At 37.8% G+C, this 22,424-nt stretch overlaps 1 protein-coding gene and 1 non-coding gene across 5 annotated transcripts in view; one reads left to right on the top strand and one right to left on the bottom strand.

Moving 5' to 3' along the window:
- The first annotated feature begins 293 nt into the window (after window positions 1-293).
- LOC134669948 (broad-complex core protein isoforms 1/2/3/4/5) overlaps window positions 294-22,424 on the top strand; it is a 31,175-nt gene continuing 9,044 nt past the window's right edge. For 3 of the 4 annotated variants that reach the window (XM_063527581.1, XM_063527578.1, XM_063527580.1), the window contains exons 1-3: window positions 17,700-17,935; window positions 20,441-20,623; window positions 20,953-21,432. In XM_063527581.1, coding sequence (XP_063383651.1) covers window positions 17,750-17,935; window positions 20,441-20,623; window positions 20,953-21,432 — 849 coding nt within the window. In that variant the 5' untranslated portion in view covers window positions 17,700-17,749. Of the gene's footprint in view, window positions 343-17,699; window positions 17,936-20,440; window positions 20,624-20,952; window positions 21,433-22,424 lie in introns of those variants that run through there. The other variant, XM_063527579.1, reaches the window with a different exon arrangement.
- On the bottom strand, window positions 18,297-18,380 carry Trnal-uaa (transfer RNA leucine (anticodon UAA)). Its single transcript has one exon. It is a non-coding gene; the product is annotated as a tRNA-Leu (tRNA).

The following is a 22,424-nucleotide window of genomic DNA, read 5'->3' as shown; positions in this document are numbered from 1 at the left end:
AACAAGTATTAAACTCTATTTCTTTGCTTTATTGAATACCTATACCAATTGCTGTTATTTAAAAAAATGTGAGATCTTAATGTAGGTTAGATTTGACTGGCCTTTGCTTGAACTTGGCTTGAGCTTGACACGCTGCCGCGTGTCTAGATAATTTGCCAAAAATGCAAGCAATCTTCAAAAATGTTGACATAAACGTACTATCACTAACATATCGCGTTAGATTCTACAGATAGTAAGCTATAATATATGTTATCTCGTGTGCTTTGTTTATATGCTAATAAAATATTTTCTTTTGCAGATTTTGCAAACGGAACCAGCTTAAGGCTCGTCAAAATTATAAAGGTAAGTAGGTATCTATATCTATTAGTTTTCTGTACACAGACCTTTAGATTTTATTTCCCATATAAATAATAAATTATGTGACATTATTACACAAATCGACCTAGTCCCATACCTACTAAGCTTGATAAGGGTTGTGTTGGGTCTAGTAAGACGACGATATATACAGGTTTTTATTTTTTATATTTATATACAGGTTGGCCAAAAATAAGTGCATTCTTGTTGCCAGGAAGTTTTCGGAATTGTACTGAACAAGATTTACTATGGGACTAACCCCCGAAATCGCAAAAAAAATTTGGCTGTTTCATTCAATTCATTTCGGGGATTTCCCGTAGTAAAAGTTGCTCAGTATGATACCAAAACCTCCCTGGCAACGGGAATGCACTTATTTTTTGTCCACCGTGTATAAAAGTAACGTAATATTGGTCTTCACGGCCCAACCACTGCATATATATATTATCTTTTTACTCTGGGTACGTAATAAAAAACCTAATAAAAAAACTCTTGATCTCTTTTACAAACAAACTATGATATATGTGCAATGCAGAACACCTAGAAACTAACCGTATCTTATCTATGTCATGATTAGACCGTACCTAAATAAAACTGTGATAAAAAAATCTAGGTACACTTAGATAGTAGAATACTGGGTTAGTAAGCAAAAATATTCAAGAACACTAAAATTCTATAATTATGTCATATTAAGAAGTTCGTCCTATCATCATCATCATCATCTCAGCCATAAGACGTCCACTTCTGAACATAGGCCTCCCCCTTGGACCTCCATACATGCGTTCGTCCTATACCACAGAATAAATAATAGTACTACCGTACAGAAAGGGCACTTCCTACAAAACCGAAATTTTACAGCGATTCAGGGACGAATCAAGCTATCCCTTTCTAATGTAAGGCACTATCCCTTTCCTCTACTTAGGGTTGTCGAAATTCGTCTTTATCTTATCTGTGGTCGTGCACGCAAAAGGACGCCAAGTGGTGCCAACCCTAATAATTGCTCGGAACAATGCTAAACCGAATGGAGCCGAGTTTGCCCGAAAGGAAGTGTATCCCAATGCCTATATACTACTCACTACGCTCGTAGTTCAATTTTAGAATCGTTCGCTTGCTCGGCTATCAATATTAACTCGGGTTAAACAACAACTTTGCCCCTCTTGTAAAGCAAATAACTATCATTTAGTTTATAAGTGCGTACAAAGAGGCTTCAGTGCCCGACACAGCTCCAATAATCGACATTTTCAATCATAATATCATAGCAAGGTGTCGAATATTGGATCTTAACATGTCGACTATTGGCGTGTTTACGCTAAATGCACACCGACGTTATAGAACTCGAAAGCCTAAATATTTTATCAGCCGTCGTTGCACTTATAACCCCAGATTAAGTTTATTTTTAAAGAATATTTACATTTTTGGAGATTAGACTTGGAGATGAGGCTAATGAGATATTTTGAAAGACTAAAGCGCCATTTGCACCTTCCACTCACCCGGGGTTAACAGGTGAAATGATGTACAGTACAATTTGACACTGGATTATCGGTTTAAAAGCTAAAAAAAGCTTACTTAAAATAAGTTATATGAACGTCTATTGAGGCTATCGCTAAGTCTGAAACACGGAGTTTACATTGACTAGGGTTCATGCTAATTTGGTTATCAATACTTACCCAACGAATGTCCATTGTAAGGGTGTCCATTAGCTGTCGTTGGTACACGGACCGGGTGCACGCGAGTGCCATTGTAGGTAAAATCCTTCGCATGCGTCCGCGTCCACGTTCAATGTGTTGCCTCTCTGTTCCACTTGTAATTTCGTACGTAAGTGTGACAGAAAGGCTGTTGTCGTGGTTCGCGGTAGGCCCTCAATTGGCGTCACTCATACTATTTTTCGTTAACGCTCTGTGCAACCGCGCCACGGCGCCAGCTAGCGAACGCCCTGAATTAAACCATAAAATTCTCAGTTAAAGTCCTGTAGGTACAGATCAGCTACGGAACTCCGTGGCCGCTAATATCAGCCATTTTTGCGAGCTAATGAAGACAGGCGATAAGCTAGGTCACCCAACGTTGATAGCACTGACACTAAGCTAGATAAAGCCTAACTTTTTAGACTCCGCCGATAAAAAACGAAATATTCGCGCTACAACATCTATAAAATGGTATCAGCTTTAATAACTGCGACATGCTATGCTATGATACCTACTCTATACGGTTGAGTAGATTTTAGGTGGAGACTTGTGTAGGTTTGGACAGCAAATTATATTAGTTTTTTTTTAGATTTAAGAGTACGTAAATCATTTATTACAACTGCCTTTTTTAGAATGCATTCTTTGATCTTAAATGTTAAAATTAGGTACGTAATATAATAACATAATTATTATCATGTTATATATATATATATATATGCGCTAGCAACTGAAACGTTTAAAGTCGGTGCCAAGCCAAATAGTTTTTTCTTCTTTCTTATCAAACTACATCAGGGTTGGCAAAATTAGTTTTGGAATGCAAAATGGTCAAAAAATAATTTAAGACGAAAAGTTAAAAAAGTAGGAAATGTGTATGTTAGAATTAAAGAAAACTCACAGACACAATCGCAGATCACAAGTGCATACTCATTTTATTTTCGATTTTTAAATCGGTCGACCATTTCAAATCAAATCATGAGTGGGTCAAATCATGGGAATAGTTGTCAAGCGGACCCCAGGCTCTCATTTCGCCACGAAATGCCGGGATAACGCGAGGAAGAAGAAGAAATCGGTGGATCATTTAAGAAAAAACTTGTCATTACTCATTAATACCTAATTAATAACTAAAAGATAAAAGGCAGATTATTTTTATAAATTAAAAATATTCGTTGCAATATTTCCCAAGTGACGAACTAATATCTCGGAGGCTTTTTACCAGTTAGCAACAAACTAATTATTCGCTTTAAAAACTGAAGCCATCTTTACACAACCTGCCTTAAGAGCCCTTCAACGTGCACACTAGCGCCACAGCTAAATAATCGTATTTATTTAAATTTAACGAAAGATATTGAAAAAAGGGGGCCGCTACGTACTGTATTGTGTATTTACGTACCTTTTGAATACATAAAACTAGTTTTTATATTGCTGGATTCGTCGATCTAGGAACTTAAAACAAAAAACGGCCGTTTTATCTTTGGACGCATAGATTGACAAATCCAACAACATAAAAACTAGTTTGATATATTCAAAAGGTACTTAAATACACAATACAGTACGTAGCGGCCCCCTTTTTTCAATATCTTTCGTTAAATTTAAATTATCACGATTATTTAGCTGTGGCGCTAGTGTGCACGTTGAAGGGCTCTTAAGCTACCTAATAGGTAATAATACTTAACTATAAAGAACCTTGAATAAGATTTGTTGAACTGTTGATTTTAATATTTTCAGCAAAATTTCAAACCAGGTCACATTGAAGCGTTACTCAACACTTGAAAAACTACAGTATAAAAGTAGACAATTGTTTCTTAGATAAATATTATAGTTTCGATGATATTTGTACATTATTTCAGCATGGTTAACAAGGCCATGATATGCGTAGATATATTGTTCTTAGTAACAAAAGGAAATAACAGTGTATCAACTTCATACATACTTAATGCATCTGTATATTTGCCGTCAGTATTCTAACGTACTCAGGTGTATGCAGACGGTACAACTGTGCCAACATCGCTAAATTCAGTGTGCAAATTTAATAATAAGTTTTTAGAATACTTGAAGTGAGGTTTAAACCTATTTTACTTATAGCTTGAACGAGTGAATGCGAATTAAAATTGTTTTATAGCTTTAACCAGTAAATACGAAGGGAAATAAAAGAGTGTTAATGATATTTAAAACTTTTGAAGTGACACAGTTATGTTCGGAAAAACTTATTATCTAGAAAGGCAAGTCAAAATGTTATAACTATTTAAATATCTACATTTCCCTTTTAATTAAGTAAGCTCTCTTCTGTTGTTGTAAACTCAAATTCAAAAATATAATTAGCAAATTGGCTACAAGGCCACTTTCACATGTCAAGTTGTATTACAAGCAATTAAAATAAGTGGCCAATAACTATAAATTATAATAAAGAATAACAAATATCAGTTCAATAGAATAAAAGTTTCACTTTAATAATATTACTTAGAGATTTAAAATTATTTATAAAAGCTTATGAAGAAGCATTTATGATGCGCTGTAAATGTTTTTGGTGACTAAATAGTATAATAGTGGCGCCATCTATTTTAACTATTGCAAACGAAAACAATATGCAGTTTGTTTTTTCTCAGCAGCTATTAAGACTCAATGAAATCGCTTACCTACATTTAAAAGTTGTTTTAGTAAAGTCAAAAACAGCATCGATAGAAAACGAAATTTGTCGTAAGCTTTTAGCAAAATACTTTGCTTTTTAGGGTTCCGTACCCAAAGGGTAAAACGGGACCCTATTACTAAGACTTCGCTGTCCGTCCGTCCGTCCGTCCGTCCGTCCGTCTGTCACCAGGCTGTATCTCACGAACCGTGATAGACAGTTGAAATTTTCACAGATGATGTATTTCTGTTGCCGCTATAACAACAAATACTAAAAACAGAATAAAATAAAGATTTAAGTGGGGCTCCCATACAGCAAACGTGATTTTTGACCAAAGTTAAGCAACGTGGTCAGTACTTGGATGGGTAACCGTTTTTTTTTTGCATTTTTTTCCGTTTTTTTTTGCTTTATGGTACGGAACCCTTCGTGCGCGAGTCCGACTCGCACTTGCCCGGTTTTTTGATCTCACAAATGCCTTACATGCATTCAATCCTAGTTCTCGTCTAAGTTTCTTTAATTACATTAACAAAATATATTACAATATTATATAACTAGTCACCAAAACCTAAACTGTGCTTGATAAGCTATCAGTAGCCTAGGTTTCGATAAAATGCTAAAATGCGACCAAAAAAAGCGATAACGCGGGCATCACAATGTCAAAGCGTCCAAGCTGGTACGTCTAACTACAATTTATTCTGATAAATTTATCAGTTATTTGAATTAGCTAGGGATATACTTGTCCGTCAAATCTGTCATAAGACTGGTGGACAAATCTGTGGATGTTTATCTTCCGGAGGTCGTTCGTAGAATAATAATTCCAGAGCCCCTAGTGTGAATTTCATTCGATAGCGTGACAAGAGTTCGCGTTAGCGTTAAATCTTTGTTGTATGGGATTTTGACAGCGCGCCGAGCGGGACGTTTTGGAAACTAAAAATCCCGTACAAAATGACACTTAGCGTAAGCGTTAGCCTTACGTCACGTAAATTGAAACATGAAATTTACACTAAACTGAAATATTTAAAAAGAATACGAGTATGTCAGAGTATCTGGGCCCGATTCGGATTTTGAAATAGACATCTACTAGATATCTCTTAGACATCACCAAGATACGATAACGATATGTTTAAGATCTAACCTGTCTTTGACATTTGCGCGAATCTGGAAATACTCTTGAACGATTTCCTCAGGATATGACTTAGAGATCCAATTCACATCTAATAGATATCTTACGCTATCTAACTTAAAGTGACATTGGTTGCCCAAATTGTGCTGCAAAAGAGAACTAGTTGATATCTAAACTATAACGTATCTAGAATGGATCTTACGTGTCGTCTCTTGTGAATATCTTGAAAGAAAGTTCGAATACGGCAGTCTATTTCTTTATTACGTTCAGTCCAAACTGCTTCTACTCGTGAGATTTCGTCAAGTCAGCAAAACTTTATCGTTCCGTGAAAATGGATCATTAATAGGATAAAAATTGCACTCTGTTTTAGGATTCCGTTGTCAACTAGGAACCCTTATAGTTACTTTATAGTCTGTTTCTTACTAGGACTATTAAGTAACTATAGTCCAGTAGAAACCAAAGGTAAAACCAAGCCTACGACAACGACCATAGATAGTGCAGAATATAATAAATAGTTTAGCATTATATCTCCATCAATAGATACTGTAGACTATAAATATTGTTATCAGTTTAGAATAATACATTTTTGTAAAAGGCCTAAAACGAGATAAATTTATAGATTAACTAATCTATATAAGTATAATCTTTTGCCACGTAGGCTGGTACATATTTCACACAATATCATGATCATCATCATCATCAGGCTATATAATTCACACAGTCATTGACAAAACTAGTCATTTAGATAATTAATAATTCCATAATTGATGCTAGTACTTACGTCTATTCTTGGGATTTGTTGTCTACCGGACCCCAGTCTCCCATGAGCCGTGGCAAAAATGCCGGGATAACGCGAGAAAGACGAAGAAGATAATTTCATAATTTATCGTGTATTAAAGATTTTAAAATACCTGTCTGCGTACAATCTAATAATGATAACAAAACACAATTATATCCTAATACTTGACACTGCCCTATTAGTTGCCACTCTTTATGCGAACCCCTGAAAATATTGGTTGTCAACTATCGAAATTAAACTGTCAAGCACTTGGGCGTTATAAATAAGACTTTCAAGAGTAGTTTCATTACATTCTTTCAAAAAATCAACCCTTGGAATAGAACCAATACTATTCCATACAGAGACCTTAACGGACCTTATAAAAACATGGTACAAATACATAAGGTGTCCAAATCCGTGTCATTAATTATGAGGCACAAAACCATTGAAGAAGCGACAAAGATGGATGGTCAGATAGATAATATGGACTATATGGAGGGCAATCTGCCATCCGACGTATGGATCTCGGTGTGGTATAAACGATGAGATGATAGCGGGTATTATCAGAATATAGGTATCGTCCTAAAATTTGAAACCACAGGCTTTGATTTAAAAATTGCAATTTCGTTGTCAAATTTTTACTATTTACTAGTGCGAAATACTAACTTTGTGATTAATATAACTTTGAATAATTATAGCCTCTAAATAGCACATAAAGTATACATAACAAATAAAGTAAAAGCAGTAACCATTAAGGTAACAGATAAAATATAACAAAAAAACAACAGATTTACCTACTTAAATTGTGAACTGCACTAGCTACAAGTTTTTGTTTGACCCAAAGGTTGACTGGTTAGGCTGAGATAATAAATGGATTAGCAAATAAATGAAATTGCTGAAGTTTGGACCAGTGACAGCTAATTTTGGATTTTGCGATGTTTATGCCATTATTGTTTCCACCTAGTCGCGATTCTACACAATATGAATTCCACGCAGCTGAAGTTTATCACATGCGTTATTCCTCACAGTCATTATTTCAACACAGTCTTGATTCTACCTAGTAGCGATTCTACACAATATTTATTCCACACATCTGCAGTTTATCACATGCGTTATTCCTCACAGTCATTATTTCAACACAATCTTGATTCTACCTAGTAGTGATTCTACACAATATTTATTCCACACATCTGCAGTTTATCACACACAAATATATTACTATACAATCGTCGCAACTCTTATTAATGTGGTTCTACACAACTCCGAATGCAACCTTCTCGTTTGCCGTGACGTGTTTTGCTTGGCGCCATAGCTGATGCTAAGAGAAGTGTCGGTCGGCCGATGCTACGGCATAAGGACTGCGTCAAGCGAGACATGAACTCCTTCAACATCCCGGTTCATAAATGGGAGGAGCTTGCTGCGGACAGAGATAAGTGGCGCAAACTGGTGTTCGATGGTCGTAAAATCCACGATGACGCTTGGTTTAAGACACTGGCAAGTAAGCGAGCCAAGCGTCATCAGCCCGACATGTGTTCGCCACGGGCACACTACACCTGCCAGTTTTGCGGTCGTGGTTGCCGCTCCCGTATTGGCTTATACAACCATGAAAAACGTTGTCGCCCTGCCTGACACTGTTTGTATAGTCTGCAATAGACTGAAAGGCCTATGATGATGATGATGACACAACTCCATTTATTTTTTGTATTTGCTGGGTGAGAAATATTAGATGGAGGCAATACGGACAATATTACCTATCCACGGATATCAGTAAAAAGCAGATCAGCTCTACTAAGTTGAACGTTTTTATACTTTCGATCTATTCCCACTAACGTACTTATAAGTAAGTAAGAAAGAGATAGACACTATGCTGTCGCACAGGTCTTCACCTGTAATCGTCCCAGTTATTCACGAAAACGTAGCGATTTTTTTTAAAGAAAGGTTACCCTGGGGTACGTGGCGAAAGTTATACACGGTGTATCAGGAGGAAACCGAATAACTTTAACAGCACATTCCTGAGGTTATTAGAAGCTAAAACTGTTATATACATTTTTGTAAAAAATAAAAACAAAACTGTCATTTTTGCATATTTCTTTGTAAAACCAATACAGTGGCGTATCGTAAGAAACAAAAACTTAAAACGCGAAATCAAAGATTTTATTTTCTAAAGCAGATGAGTTTCATGAGTGATATCTGTCTTTTCGAGATTCTGTAATAGTAACTCCTAGACCCTAGTATCCTAGGACCCGGGTATGTCCTGAAACTACGTCCAAGACCACCGGTGGACGGGCAGCAGCGTCCCTCAAATTCGGTGTACTCGACTGCGATCGCCAACCCGCCTGCCAAGCGTGGCGATTATGGCATTCACCCCCCATCATGCAGAGCACAATAAAACCACGGCCCCGAGGTTCCAGCGACCCCCGGTGCTCTGGCTATGGTAGCGGTCAGGGCATTAGCGGGGTCAGGGGTGCTAAGAATCTCCGGCAAAGATCCGGCTACCCACCCCGACGACGACTGGCCCTGGTAACACACAACATACGCACTATGAGGACTGACGAAAAGATCTGCGAGCTGGAAGAGGAACTGAGCAGGTTACACTGGGACATTGTAGGGTTATGCGAAGTCCGTAGAGAGGGGGAGGACACGACAACCCTGAAGTCTGGTAACTTGCTCTACCACCGGGAGGGCGACCAACAGTCCCAAGGTGGTGTCAGGTTTCTCGTTCACAAGTCCCTCATAAACAACATAATAACCATCGACAGTGTGTCGAGCAGGGTCGTATACCTAATACTCAGAATATCCAAAAGATATTCGCTGAAGGTCATTCAGGTATACGCACCGACCTCGTCACACTCCGATGATGAAGTAGTAGAGGCTATGTATGAGGACGTAAGTAGGGCCATACATACTTCTAAAACCTACTTTACTGTTGTTATGGGGGACTTCAACGCAAAGTTGGGCAAGAGAAGCGGTGATGAGTTGAGAGTGGGGCAATTTGGGTATGGGCAGCGGAACCCCAGGGGTCAGAGGCTGGCCGACTTTCTGGAGAGAGAGGAACTCTTCGTGATGAACTCTTTCTTCCAGAAGCCGCCTCACAGGAAATGGACCTGGATGAGTCCTGACGGTGCCACGAGAAACGAGATAGACTTCATCATGACCGACAAGAAACGGATATTCAGCGATGTCTCTGTGATCAACAGGGTAAAGACCGGTAGTGATCACCGAATCGTAAGAGGCTCACTGAATATCAATATTAAACTTGAAAGGTCCAGCCTGATGAAGTCTACGCTCCGACCTAATCGAGCCCATGTTCAAGACCCCAAAAGCTTTCAACTCGAGCTCTCTAACCGCTTTGCTTGCCTAGAGAACTTGGCTTCAGTGGACGAAATCAACGACGGGCTAGTGGAAACTGTCCACATAGTAGGGTCTAAGTTTTTTAGACCCCGCCGTAAAGATAGACCTCAGAAATTGACCGAGCAAACCTTAAACCTCATGGCTGAACGACGCTCGCTACAGTTGCAGTCTCCCGATGACGCGAAGTCATATAGGCAACTCAATAGACGTATATCTAAGTCCTTGCGACATGATCTGCGTCTCTTTAATACTAACCGTATTAAAGAGACTATTGAGTGAAACCAAGGCTCCAAAATGTTCGCAAAGGACAAGTCTATTGGGCAAAGCCAGCTGACGAAGCTGAAACGGGAAGATGGCAGCATAGCGTCGAGCAAAGCGGAGGTTTTAGGCGAGATCGAGAGGTTCTATGGACAGTTATACACTTCGATTGCAAAGCCCGTTGACAGCTTGGTAGGAGATCCAAGAGCCAAGCTGTCCCGACATTATACCGAAGATATCCCGGACATCAGTCTGTACGAGATTAGGATGGCCCTGAAGCAGCTTAAGAACAACAAGGCGCCGGGCAAAGACGGAATCACTTCAGAGCTTCTGAGAGCGGGTGGAACACCGGTACTTAAAGTCCTCCAGAAGCTCTTTAATTCCGTCTTGTCCGAGGGCAAAACGCCTGAAACATGGAATAAAGGCGAGGTGGTGCTGTTTTTCAAAAAAGGTGATAACAGCCTATTGAAGAACTACAGACCCATCACGCTTCTGAGCCATGTCTATAAGCTGTTTTCAAGGGTCATCACGAACCGTCTCGAACACAGACTTGATGACTTCCAGCCTCCCGAACAAGCCGGGTATCGAAAAGGCTATAGTACCATAGACCACATCCATACGCTGCGGCAAGTTATACAGAAGACCGAAGAGTATAACTTACCATTATGCTTAGCGTTTGTGGACTATGAGAAAGCCTTCGATTCGGTGGAAACATGGGCGGTGCTTGAGTCTCTTCAGCGATGCCATATTGACTATCGGTACATCGAAGTGTTTAAGTATTTGTATAGTAACGCCACCATGTCGGTCCGAGTTCAGGAGCAGAGTACGAAGGCGATTCCATTGCAAAGAGGCGTAAGGCAGGGAGACGTTATCTCTCCGAAACTGTTTACTGCCGTAATGGAAGACACCTTCAAGCTCCTGGAATGGCAAGGACTTGGCATCTACATCAACGGCGAATACATCACTCACCTTCGGTTTGCCGACGATACGTAGTCATGGCAAAGTCGATGGAGTAACTCAGCATGATGCTCGATGACTTCAACCGAGTTTCACAACGGGTAGGCTTGAAAATGAACATGGACAAGACGAAACTTATGTCAAATGCCAATGTTGTGCCCATCCGTCTCTGTTGGGAACTCGGTACTCGAAGTTGTTGAGAAGAAGAAGAAGTTTTTCCGGTTTTAGTAACTTTAAGCAATAGAAATTAATTTATTTTGATCCGTGAACAATTGCGATAACGTCAAACAAGACAATGGCTTTGACAAGAGGCCACTGCGGCCAGTGAAGTTTATTTCTGATATGAAAACTGTTTCTTAGTAGTTAGTATTAATCCCTTATTATTAAAAAAATACTCATATAAGGTGCCTTTTTACCAGAAATGTGACCGATGTCGAACATTAATAAGAGTTGCGACGATTGTATAATAATATATTTGTGTGTGATAAACTGCAGATGTGTGGAATAAATATTGTGTAGAATCACTACTAGGTAGAATCAAGATTGTGTTGAAATAATGACTGTGAGGAATAACGCATGTGATAAACTGCAGATGTGTGGAATAAATATTGTGTAGAATCACTACTAGGTAGAATCAAGATTGTGTTGAAATAATGACTGTGAGGAATAACGCATGTGATAAACTGCAGATGTGTGGAATAAATATTGTGTAGAATCGCTACTAGGTAGAATCAAGACTGTGTTGAAATAATGACTGTGAGGAATAACGCATGTGATAAACTTCAGCTGCGTGGAATTCATATTGTGTAGAATCGCGACTAGGTGGAAACAATAATGGCATAAACATCGCATAATCCCTAATTTTGAATCAAGTTTGGATATGCACCTACAAAAATTCAATACCTGTCTAATTTCTGACCATAAATAACGATCGTGTAATAATTAGCTGTATTTACATATTTACCTTAAATTCAATACCTATCTGATTTATGACCACATATAACAATCGTGTAATTAGCTACATATTTAACTTAAATTCCTTCACCGATTCGTGGTATTTAATGTGGATTTAGGAAAGAGGAAATGTTAAAATGTATTAGTTATCCTTGAATTCATTACATTGGTATACCCAGCATAGAATCATATTTACCGAGGATAGGTTAATGTCGTGAGCCAAGGCCAATGGATGGGTAACGTTATCGCGTCCGCTTGTGTCTTAGCCCAATATTTACAGTAGGGTAAATCTTTTCAATCCGATTGAATAGTAGAGCAAAACGATGCGGCGTGTCATTCTTTGCTCCTTTAATTTCTTTTGTGGACGTGTTAAAATTGAAAGGGTTAAATGGTTAACCAATAGAACACCTAGGTATCTAAAGCTCTATTGAGCTAGTTCGAGTTTCAGCTTAGATATACATAGGTACTAAATGTGTGTTAACGGTATGGTTGTGTCTATAGCTCCTCCTTTATAGATTATAATATTTTTCATATGCAAATACTTAATCTTATTCATGTAACAATTTTACCTACAACGCCTATCCAACTTGGAAATATAACCGACTTAAGTATTTCTTTATTTTTTGTGTGAGTCATTGAAAATTTAATTAGGTAGGTACTTTGAAACTTCAAGTAGGAACATAAATTCATTATTTTATGAAATATAAAAAGTTTGTTATGTATTGTTAATATTCTATGAGGGTCATAGAATCTATGAAAACGAGATTATATGATTGTACGATTAATTTAGCCTCAAGTATGGTAAAGAGGTCAGATGCCAGATGGCAGAGAGGTCGTTTTCGTAAAAACTAGTGCCTATTTACGTCAATTCTTGGGAATAGTTGTCAAGCGGACCCCAGGTTTCCATAAGCCGTGGCAAAAAGCCGGGATAACGCGAGGAAGAAGAAATAGAAGTACCTACGGTAAAAGAGAGAATACCTTTCATTACGGCCACCCAAGAAACATAGTCATTACCACACTATGTTTAAAAAATGCCTTAGAAACTATCAATTTCTTCCATTCCTTGCAAACATTCTCCAATCCCACCTGCATCTTATACCTTACGTGTTAAGGCATATATTCGTTTGTCATGACATGGAAAGTTTGTCAACAAAAGCACAATGACACAGAGACAATGATAAGGTCAGATTTCAGCGACGGAAGGCATCTGGTCCGATGTCTAGCTCAAATTGTCTTAAATGTCATTATAAGTGGCGAGAATCGTCATCGTACTATAGACAAGGTAGTTCTAGGAAGCGTATGTAGGGCAAAATATTCTGACCGTTGACAGATGAAGCCTTATTCAGTAACTGGAGACGGCTGTCATTTTCTGTCCGAAACAGTCTGCCGATTTTTGGGGAGGGGACGTCAAATGTATTGCTATTTCTAGAATTAGACCGTAAAAAGTCTGCAGCGATTTTGATAACCCACGCAGTGCAAGTGTCATTTTAAACGTCAAACTTCTATGAAATTATGACGTATAAATAACACTTACAATGCGTGGACTATCAAATCCGCTGCAGACTTTTATTGGTGCGACTATTATATCGTCGGGTGACAAGCAAAAGTCACTAACTAACACCACTGAAATTATTGGACAATAAACTGTGTTACAAGTGTAATAAAGTGCATTGTTACTTTATTTTTTTGATAGTACTTAGTGACTTTTGCTTGTCACGACGATATATTAACTGGAGACGTCATGGCTGTCATTTTCTGTACGAAACAGTCTGCCGATTTTTGGGGAGGGTACGTCAAATGTATTGCTATTTCCTACATGATTTGTACGTAACGTACAAATAGCCATGTCAATCCATACAAGTTTGCAAAAGTGTGCAAGTTTTTCGGCAGAGGAGTAAGTCTTAAGGCGTCTCCAGTTATTAAATTCTCTAAGGGTGAAACACACTTCACATACTAACTACACATACTTGGTACGGCCACTGCTAACTTTTAAAGTATTAGTAGTAGTAATATTCTTTATTGTGCACAATTATAACAATATTAAATACATTATAATTAACATAACGAGCTAAGCAACAACAGGCGCTCTTGTCGCGTAATTAAGGGCGTTTACTTTTATTTTACTTTTTACGGCAATAATATTGTTAAGCGCAAACGTTTGACAATGACGATTATTATATAAACATAAATATGCTCTGGCAAGCCAAGTTTGTCAGTAAAAAGTGGCACGTAATTCAAAATTAGTATAGAAGGTTGATTCTTCGCGCCTACATTATTCAAGCTTGACAGAGTTAAGGCCGAGCCACACCGGCTTGCGTGTGCGTGTGCGTGCGCTAAAATATTGGAGCTGCACACGCACACGTCACGCAAGCGGTGTGCCATCTCTCATAAGGATGTGTATACTACAACGCCGCACGCGCACGTGCACATCACGCACACGCAGCCGGTGTGCACAGGCCTTTAAAAGTAAATCTTTTTTGAGGGTAGTAGTTTCTAACCTAGCACCGCACGGGTTAGTTTGGCAATATACCTACTGGCTGAAAACTCGTTGCCCTTATTTAAATATACACAGAATAAGTAATAGTATTATCATATATACTGCCGGATTCGAACTTTAAGATACGTGAATTAATAGATCTGCAAACGATATGAATTATATATGTCAGTGTCAAAAGTGACGTATTTGTTTGAAGAAACGTCACATTTGACACTGACATATCTAATCCATATCGTTTCCAGATCTATTCATTGACGTATCTTAAAGTTAGAATGGGGCCGTTAGGTACCTACCTACTTACCTAATAAGTAAACGAAATACCTAATGGCTCATTTAGCCGGTGCGATAACTCGCACGCGAGTTTGATTACATTGGGTTGTTTGATCGATCGACTCAGTTGATGTAACCTCAATGGTGAATCTCATGCGCCCTAAATGAAAAACAATAAAAATATTTTTTTTAACCACCAGTTTGTTCTTTGTTTGTTTGTTCATGTGTCTTTCAGTTGGACTTACAATAGAGGCTTAGAACAAAGGCCACTTTTATAGGATTCAATAAAAAAACCTTCATTTGTTTCATAAGGAATCCACTCAAATGCCTTACAAAACTAAAAGTTTCAGTATTTTTGTTAAAGAAGTCAATGAAGTTACTTTTCGAGGTATTTACTTACAATTGCGTTATTGTTTAGATTTAATTATTTAAGTCTGAATTATATTTTTTTTGGACAATGGGATTGGACTGTTGAAGTACCTATGTTATAGATGGCGACAGCATATAGGTACCTAAGCTTATTACAAATCGTTTACGGATGTTTTTTTTTTATGGCATCCACCCTTTAAGCCACATCTCAAAGAACAAAACTAGCAAAACGTATGCTGGTGCCATCTATGCAAACCTTCGATAGTTGCCAACCGTGTTAACTTCCTAGCCTAGTTGGTAGTGATTTGTGCAATATGGTCCCGTAATTTTTATTTGTTTGTGTAAGATTATTCATTATTTATACGCAACAAAGAGCTTGCGTGCTTAAATTTATTTATGCACTATAAGACATACTGACTTCGATTAAAAATGGCGCGTATACCTAGTTGTCATTTGATTTCGAAGAAACCTCAAATTTAAAATTGAACATAATACATAGATACTTCTACGACAGGAGAATAGCTCTTTAAGTTGATGATGATGAAGATCAAAGAGTTGAAATAGAAGTGAAAAATTGCTGTCAAGCAATAAGGTTCAGAGGGCACCATAGTCCTTCAAGCCACATCTGTAGCTGTCATAAATAAATAATAGGTAACACGTATGCTGGTGCCATTTATGCAAACCTTTGACAGTTGCCAACCGTGTTAACTTCCTAGCCTAGTTGGTAGTGATTTGTGCAATATGGTCCCGTAATTTTTATTTGTTTGTGTAAGATTATTCATTATTTATACGCAACAAAGAGCTTGCGTGCTTAAATTTATTTATGCACTATAAGACATACTGACTTCGATTAAAAATGGCGCGTATACCTAGTTGTCATTTGATTTCGAAGAAACCTCAAATTTAAAATTGAACATACTACATAGATACTTCTACGACAGGAGAATAGCTCTTTAAGTTGATGATGATGAAGATCAAAGAGTTGAAATAGAAGTGAAAAATTGCTGTCAAGCAATAAGGTTCAGAGGGCACCATAGTCCTTCAAGCCACATCTGTAGCTGTCATAAATAAATAATAGGTAACACGTATGCTGGTGCCATTTATGCAAACCTTTGACAGTTGCCAACCGTGTTAACTTCCTAGCCTAGTTGGTAGTGATTTGTGCAATATGGTCCCGTAATTTTTATTTGTTTGTGTAAGATTATTCATTATTTATACGCAACAAAGAGCTTGCGTGCTTAAATTTATTTATGCACTATAAGACATACTGACTTCGATTAAAAATGGCGCGTATACCTAGTTGTCATTTGATTTCGAAGAAACCTCAAATTTAAAATTGAAAAGAACATACTACATAGATACTTCTACGACAGGAGAATAGCTCTTTAAGTTGATGATGATGAAGATCAAAGAGTTGAAATAGAATTGAAAAATTGCTGTCAAGCAATAAGGTTCAGAGGGCACCATAGTCCTTCAAGCCACATCTGTAGCTGTCATAAATAATAGTACCTACTTATCTGTCTTCATAATAGTATCGCGACAATATTTTTGCAATAAAATAGGCCAAAATCATTATTCATTTTTAATAAGCAATTGATACATTATGCAAGACGTTTTTATCACGTTTGACCCGTTTTTTTAATCTTTGTTGTTTTATTTCTATTATAATAATTGACCATATTGTGCTAAAGTCTTTTGATAACGGTTTCTCTTGAGCTTATCTTTGAAAGTAGCATGATAAACATGTTATGTTTTGTGCCAACTACGAATATAATAGGAATGACATACGTACGATTTAATCCAATCTATACCGTATCGACTGGTTATTTTTATCAAATAACGCGCCATTCGTGGTTTAAGTTGGATCCCATAATATTACAAGAATATAATAAAATTAAAACTGCATATACTTACATAATATAAACATTTAAGTTCTGTTGATTATGCATCACACATTATCATGCAGAGCCTACTTCTTATAAATTAAAGAAAGTCTAAAAAGTAAAAGAAAATTAATTAACAGAAATGAAGAAAATATATGTAAATGATGTTTAGTTACACTTTATTTATTAATTGCATAAAAATATTAAGTGGTTTGACGTTCATACAGACAGGAAGAACTTAAATACAGTAAGTAGAATCAGTGAACGAAAACCAATGTTGCCAATATAGCACTATTTAAGTTTTAATTATGATTAAGGAAATTTAATTTAAATTTATATCATATCATACCTATAGGCACCTTGCGCATTGGAAGGTCTGCCATCTTGTGACTTGAAACGGAAACACATTGACACGCCAAAGCAAGTGCTGCCCTCTATAGTTCACGTTCATGTGCATTGTAGGTTCTGCCATCTTGTGGGCAATAATCAGGGGGCTCCTGCTGCCCCCTACCGGTCATGCACGCCCCCTATCAAAAAGAAAAAGTGACCTCGAAACAAACCGGCATCCTGACATAAACAACTTACTTTTTAGCACGAACACTAACGCCATCTATCCTTCCAGGTCGCACACACATGACTCGCTAACCACAACAATGGCCGACACGCAGCACTTCTGCCTGCGGTGGAACAACTACCAGAGTAGCATCACCAGCGCTTTCGAGAACCTTCGGGATGATGAGGACTTTGTGGACGTCACGCTGGCCTGTGATGGGAAGAGTTTGAAGGCGCACCGGGTAGTGCTCTCGGCTTGCAGCCCGTATTTTAGGGAGCTATTAAAAGTAAGTATTTTTCAAGAGATAAGTAAAAAAAATTAATAAAATTTATCAACCAAAACAAAATGTGGAGGAGTACAATCTATGTTTTAATTATTTCCTCAAATTACAGGCCACAGCCGGTATACATTATTTTGCTTTTTAAAAACAAACCGTCAAACATTTTTATAAAATCGATATACGTACTTTATGGGTAGGTACCGTAAAAAAATATTGCGTATTAATATGTACTCATAATAAATAACAAACTATTAAAAAATAAATTAACTATAAATTAATTTAAATTATATGACTATCATTAAATAAAAATAAAACGTAACAAAATTCAAAACAACAAAATATAAAATCAAAAAGTGTAATAACGTTTTGTCAGGTGTGGGGTTCGAACCCACGCTCCCTCTCGGGAACCAGAGCTTAAATCTGGCGCCTTAGACCACTCGGCCAACCTGACTTGGCAACCTTGGGCGAAATTACGCATCCGCTTATACACACTACAATGTTGTGTAATTGTGGAAAATTAGTTATGGATGATTTTATGAACGAATCTAATGTAATGAAATTAGAATTCACTTATTTTTCTTTGATCGCTACAGAATTTAGATACTACATTTAACTAGGTATATAGTTCCTATAATACTTTTAAGTATTTTGTTATCAATTCTTATTATGATGTAGGTAATAAATAAAAAAGTAAGGCAAGTTTATTTTTATATTGAATTTGATTGTGGTTACTAATTTATGTATAAATATATCATTACTATATTCTTATAGTCATCGATTAAAATTATATTGACATATCCATCGCTACAATTAGCTTATATACCATTTATATTACATAAGTATTAAAGTAATATTTGTTAAAATATTGATCTGCATTCGAGAGTGTCGTAGTGATATGGCAATTATAATATGATAATTTTGTCTTCCTGTATTGATATTGCATTTTAATATGGCATAAGCACCCATAATTTAAATTAATAGGTACATAATGTATCTTAAAATTAATTACTTAACATACCTAATTAATGGCATAAAAACAATTCATGTATCACGTCATAGTGTATAATTATACATTGGTTTTTAATGCATACGGGTAATTTTATAAAATTCTGTTTAATCATTTATTATAAAGAAAGTATTCTAAAATTATACCTACGCTTTAAATATTACGAATAAATAAACCAACATTATAATTAACTTACTGACAAGAACTCTGGTACACCGATTCCAGCAAAACAATGTGTCATGCACTGATTTAAACTTATAACGATTTTTAAACATTCGATTTCGATTTCGCGTGCCTCAATCAGTGTGAGCAATCTTCAAGGACGTATCAAAATTCTTAGTATTGATTTTTCGGAAACGTTAAAAATTGTTGTTAAAATTTGAATGGCTCAGTTTTGTAATATAAATCGATCACGTGGACGTAGTAAATAAATTTTATTTTTTTCACCGGCTACCCACATAGCACTAAGACTTCTAAGGGTCGGTTGCACCAAACTGTTTGTCATCGTTAAGACGAAACAGGAGCTGAGTTTTAAATATTTTAGGTAAATATACCTGTCTCGCTAACGGAAGCGGCACCTAAAAGTAGTGCGATAAGGACAAGGCGAAAAATCCTGCGTAAAAATCTCAAAAATCGAGGTTTCGTACTCCTCTGTTTCCTCCTCCAAAACTTAACCAATCGTAACCAAAGTTAGAAATCTAAGTGATTATAAAATTATCTGTGTCGGACCGTTTTGCTTTTTTGGCTAATTGATATCAGTTTTGAATGCCACTCCTCTCTTTGTGGCATAGTCAATTAGGCCATTTTGGCCATTTTTGAAGGACTCTAGCGCCTTAAAAAACAAAAATATCAAAAAAAGCAAAACGGTCCGACACAGATATTGACAATATTAATCTGTGTGAAAAAATCATTACTCTAGCTTCAAAAACCACGGAGGAAAACGAGGAGTACGTTTGTATGGAGAAATGACCACTCCTGTTGGCTCTTAAACAGTTTGCTAAATTTTATTGTATGGAAAGTTTCATAGTAAATTGCCGAAGCGCGCCAGGTGACGTTCATCGGTCTGTCAAATGCGGATGGTGCAACTAAGACTATTTAATCTGACCAGGTTGCCGATTTTTTTGAAATTCGATCGCTCGATTTCGTCACTCGAAAATCGGTGGAAAATGGCGAAATGCTAATTTTTGAAACACGAGCGATCGAAAGTTGGAATCTAGTGGTATTGGCCACTCGATTTCAATTATATTAGTAGCATTTAAACGCCTAGTAGGGGAGATATCATTTAACGAAATACACGAAATCGAGTGGTCGAATTTCAAAAATCGGCCCCCAGGCCGCGTAGCCAAGATGCCGATAGCTTACGCTCCGTAGCGATCGAAACGCAACTGTCACTGTCGCACCAATACGGAAGAGTGATAGAGAGACATAATGCTTTTCGTTGACGAAGCGATAGCGATTGTAATCTTGGCTAGGCCGGCAGTTCTAATAAATTTTCTCTCCCCCAGTCAACACCATGCAAACACCCAGTGATCGTCCTCCAAGACGTGGCCTTCACGGATCTGCACGCCCTCGTGGAGTTCATTTACCACGGCGAGGTGAACGTGCACCAGCGGAGTCTCTCCTCCTTCCTCAAGACCGCTGAGGTGCTGCGGGTCTCCGGGCTCACGCAGAACGATGATGCTCAGGGGGTAAGTACAACGTATTGGCAAAATTGTTTCTAAAAGTTGCACACTTATTTAGGGAAGGAAGATTGCAAAAATTGCACCAGCTTTGGTCGAACGTTGAGTAGGTATCTGTTTTTTCGCCATAGAGGCATCTCTATTGGCTGCATTTGGGTTTGATCTGTTCAAGTAGCTTCGACGGACTCCAGTGAAAATAATAAAACTTTATGTAAAAGAAAACACAAATTTCTAGCCGGGTGGCTGATAGTTCAAAATGTATCAGGGGTAACACCATCAACAAACTTCTTTCAGGTTAAAGTATTAATGCACTTCTTAACACTCGGCTTCCTCCACAGCCCCTGGTGCAGAGCCTGGCGCGCGCCGCCGCCGCAGCCGCCTCCCCCCACACCCCACCCCCGCACCCCGCGCACGCGCACCCCCACACCCCCTCCTACACCGACAAGCTCGAAGAAGCACTCCTGTCCCACCCCCAGCACTCCAGCATCCAGCATATGATGCGCCGAGTCTCCCTCCCTCCCCGCCGCATGTCCCGCTCCGCTGACAACTCCCCTGACGTCATCAAGCGCGCGCGCCACGACAACAACAACGAAACACAGATTCACGCAGCCGACTTCTCGACTAAAAACCACTCGATCATCAACAACACAAGAGCCCATGAGCCTGGGAACAACGGGAACGGGATATCGAATAGTAGCTCTTCGCCGTCGCCGAGACTTATGGATGAGGTCAAGAATGAGCCTCTGGACATGATATGCAGCTCCAACGCTGATATAGACCGGAGTACGGATGACACGCCGCCGCATCACAGACCACTCGTGAGTTGGTAAAATCGAAGTTAGGCATTGGTCTCCCGTTGATGCCACTGCGTGCAATTATAAATATGTGCGGCGTCAATGGAAGACCGAGGTCTAAAGTTAACGCACAATTTTGAACATTTATCTTTAGATTTTAGAATTATTGCTTCAACAATTTTTATAGACTATTCAAACGTTACTTCTTTTTTACAATAAAAGAGCGGATTTATAAGATACCTGCAGTTAAAATTTACAATTGAGAACTTGAAGTTAGTATTGGTGTAGGTATTGAGTTCAAATTCAACTGTACAGGTGAAGGTTACTTAGTAGGTACTAGTTCAAATATTCGCGGAATCACAGCAGTTACGCAAATTACGTTAGCGTACTTAAACCTAATGAAATCATAAAACTGGCTTTCATCAATTCGTGCGCTTATTAAAGATATTCTCTCCTGAAATTATTATTTCCAAATAGAAACGGAATTATTTCCTCGTAGTAACGAAAACATTATATGTTGGTATTAACGGGCCTCGGCCTTGGCTTTCGTCTTATTTAGTTCCGTGATAAATGAAAATATTTATTTTAGGTTCCAGGAAATATCTTAATGAAGATGTTGAAATAACTAAAGAATTATCGATATGAGTACATATTTAAAACGAAAAAGATTTAGAAATTCAGACGTTGTCATTTTGGCATCGAATTTAAGGCACATACCATGTTAGTTATTTAATTATGTCTTATTTATAGTTTTAGAATCTCAAATAGTCACATACCTACTTTGACAACGTGACCGTTACAATGACAATATAGTGGGATTTTTTTCTGTTGAGGATTTACATCGTTTCCTCGTCAGCACCAAGCTTTTGGAACAAGCGTTTCCATTTCCATGTGTTCAAACCCATGACAAACGTTCAAAAACGTTCAGAATATCAAAAGTTAACGATTTACACACATTTTTCTATGACAAATTTTACAAATTTTAAGGAGTAGAAGATTCTAACATGCCTTTAAGG

The sequence above is a fragment of the Cydia fagiglandana genome, chromosome 13 (assembly GCF_963556715.1).
Source record: "Cydia fagiglandana chromosome 13, ilCydFagi1.1, whole genome shotgun sequence".
NCBI lineage: Eukaryota > Metazoa > Arthropoda > Insecta > Lepidoptera > Tortricidae > Cydia > Cydia fagiglandana.
Note: the sequence above shows the minus strand (reverse complement) of the source record. Positions and strands in the feature narration are given on the sequence as shown.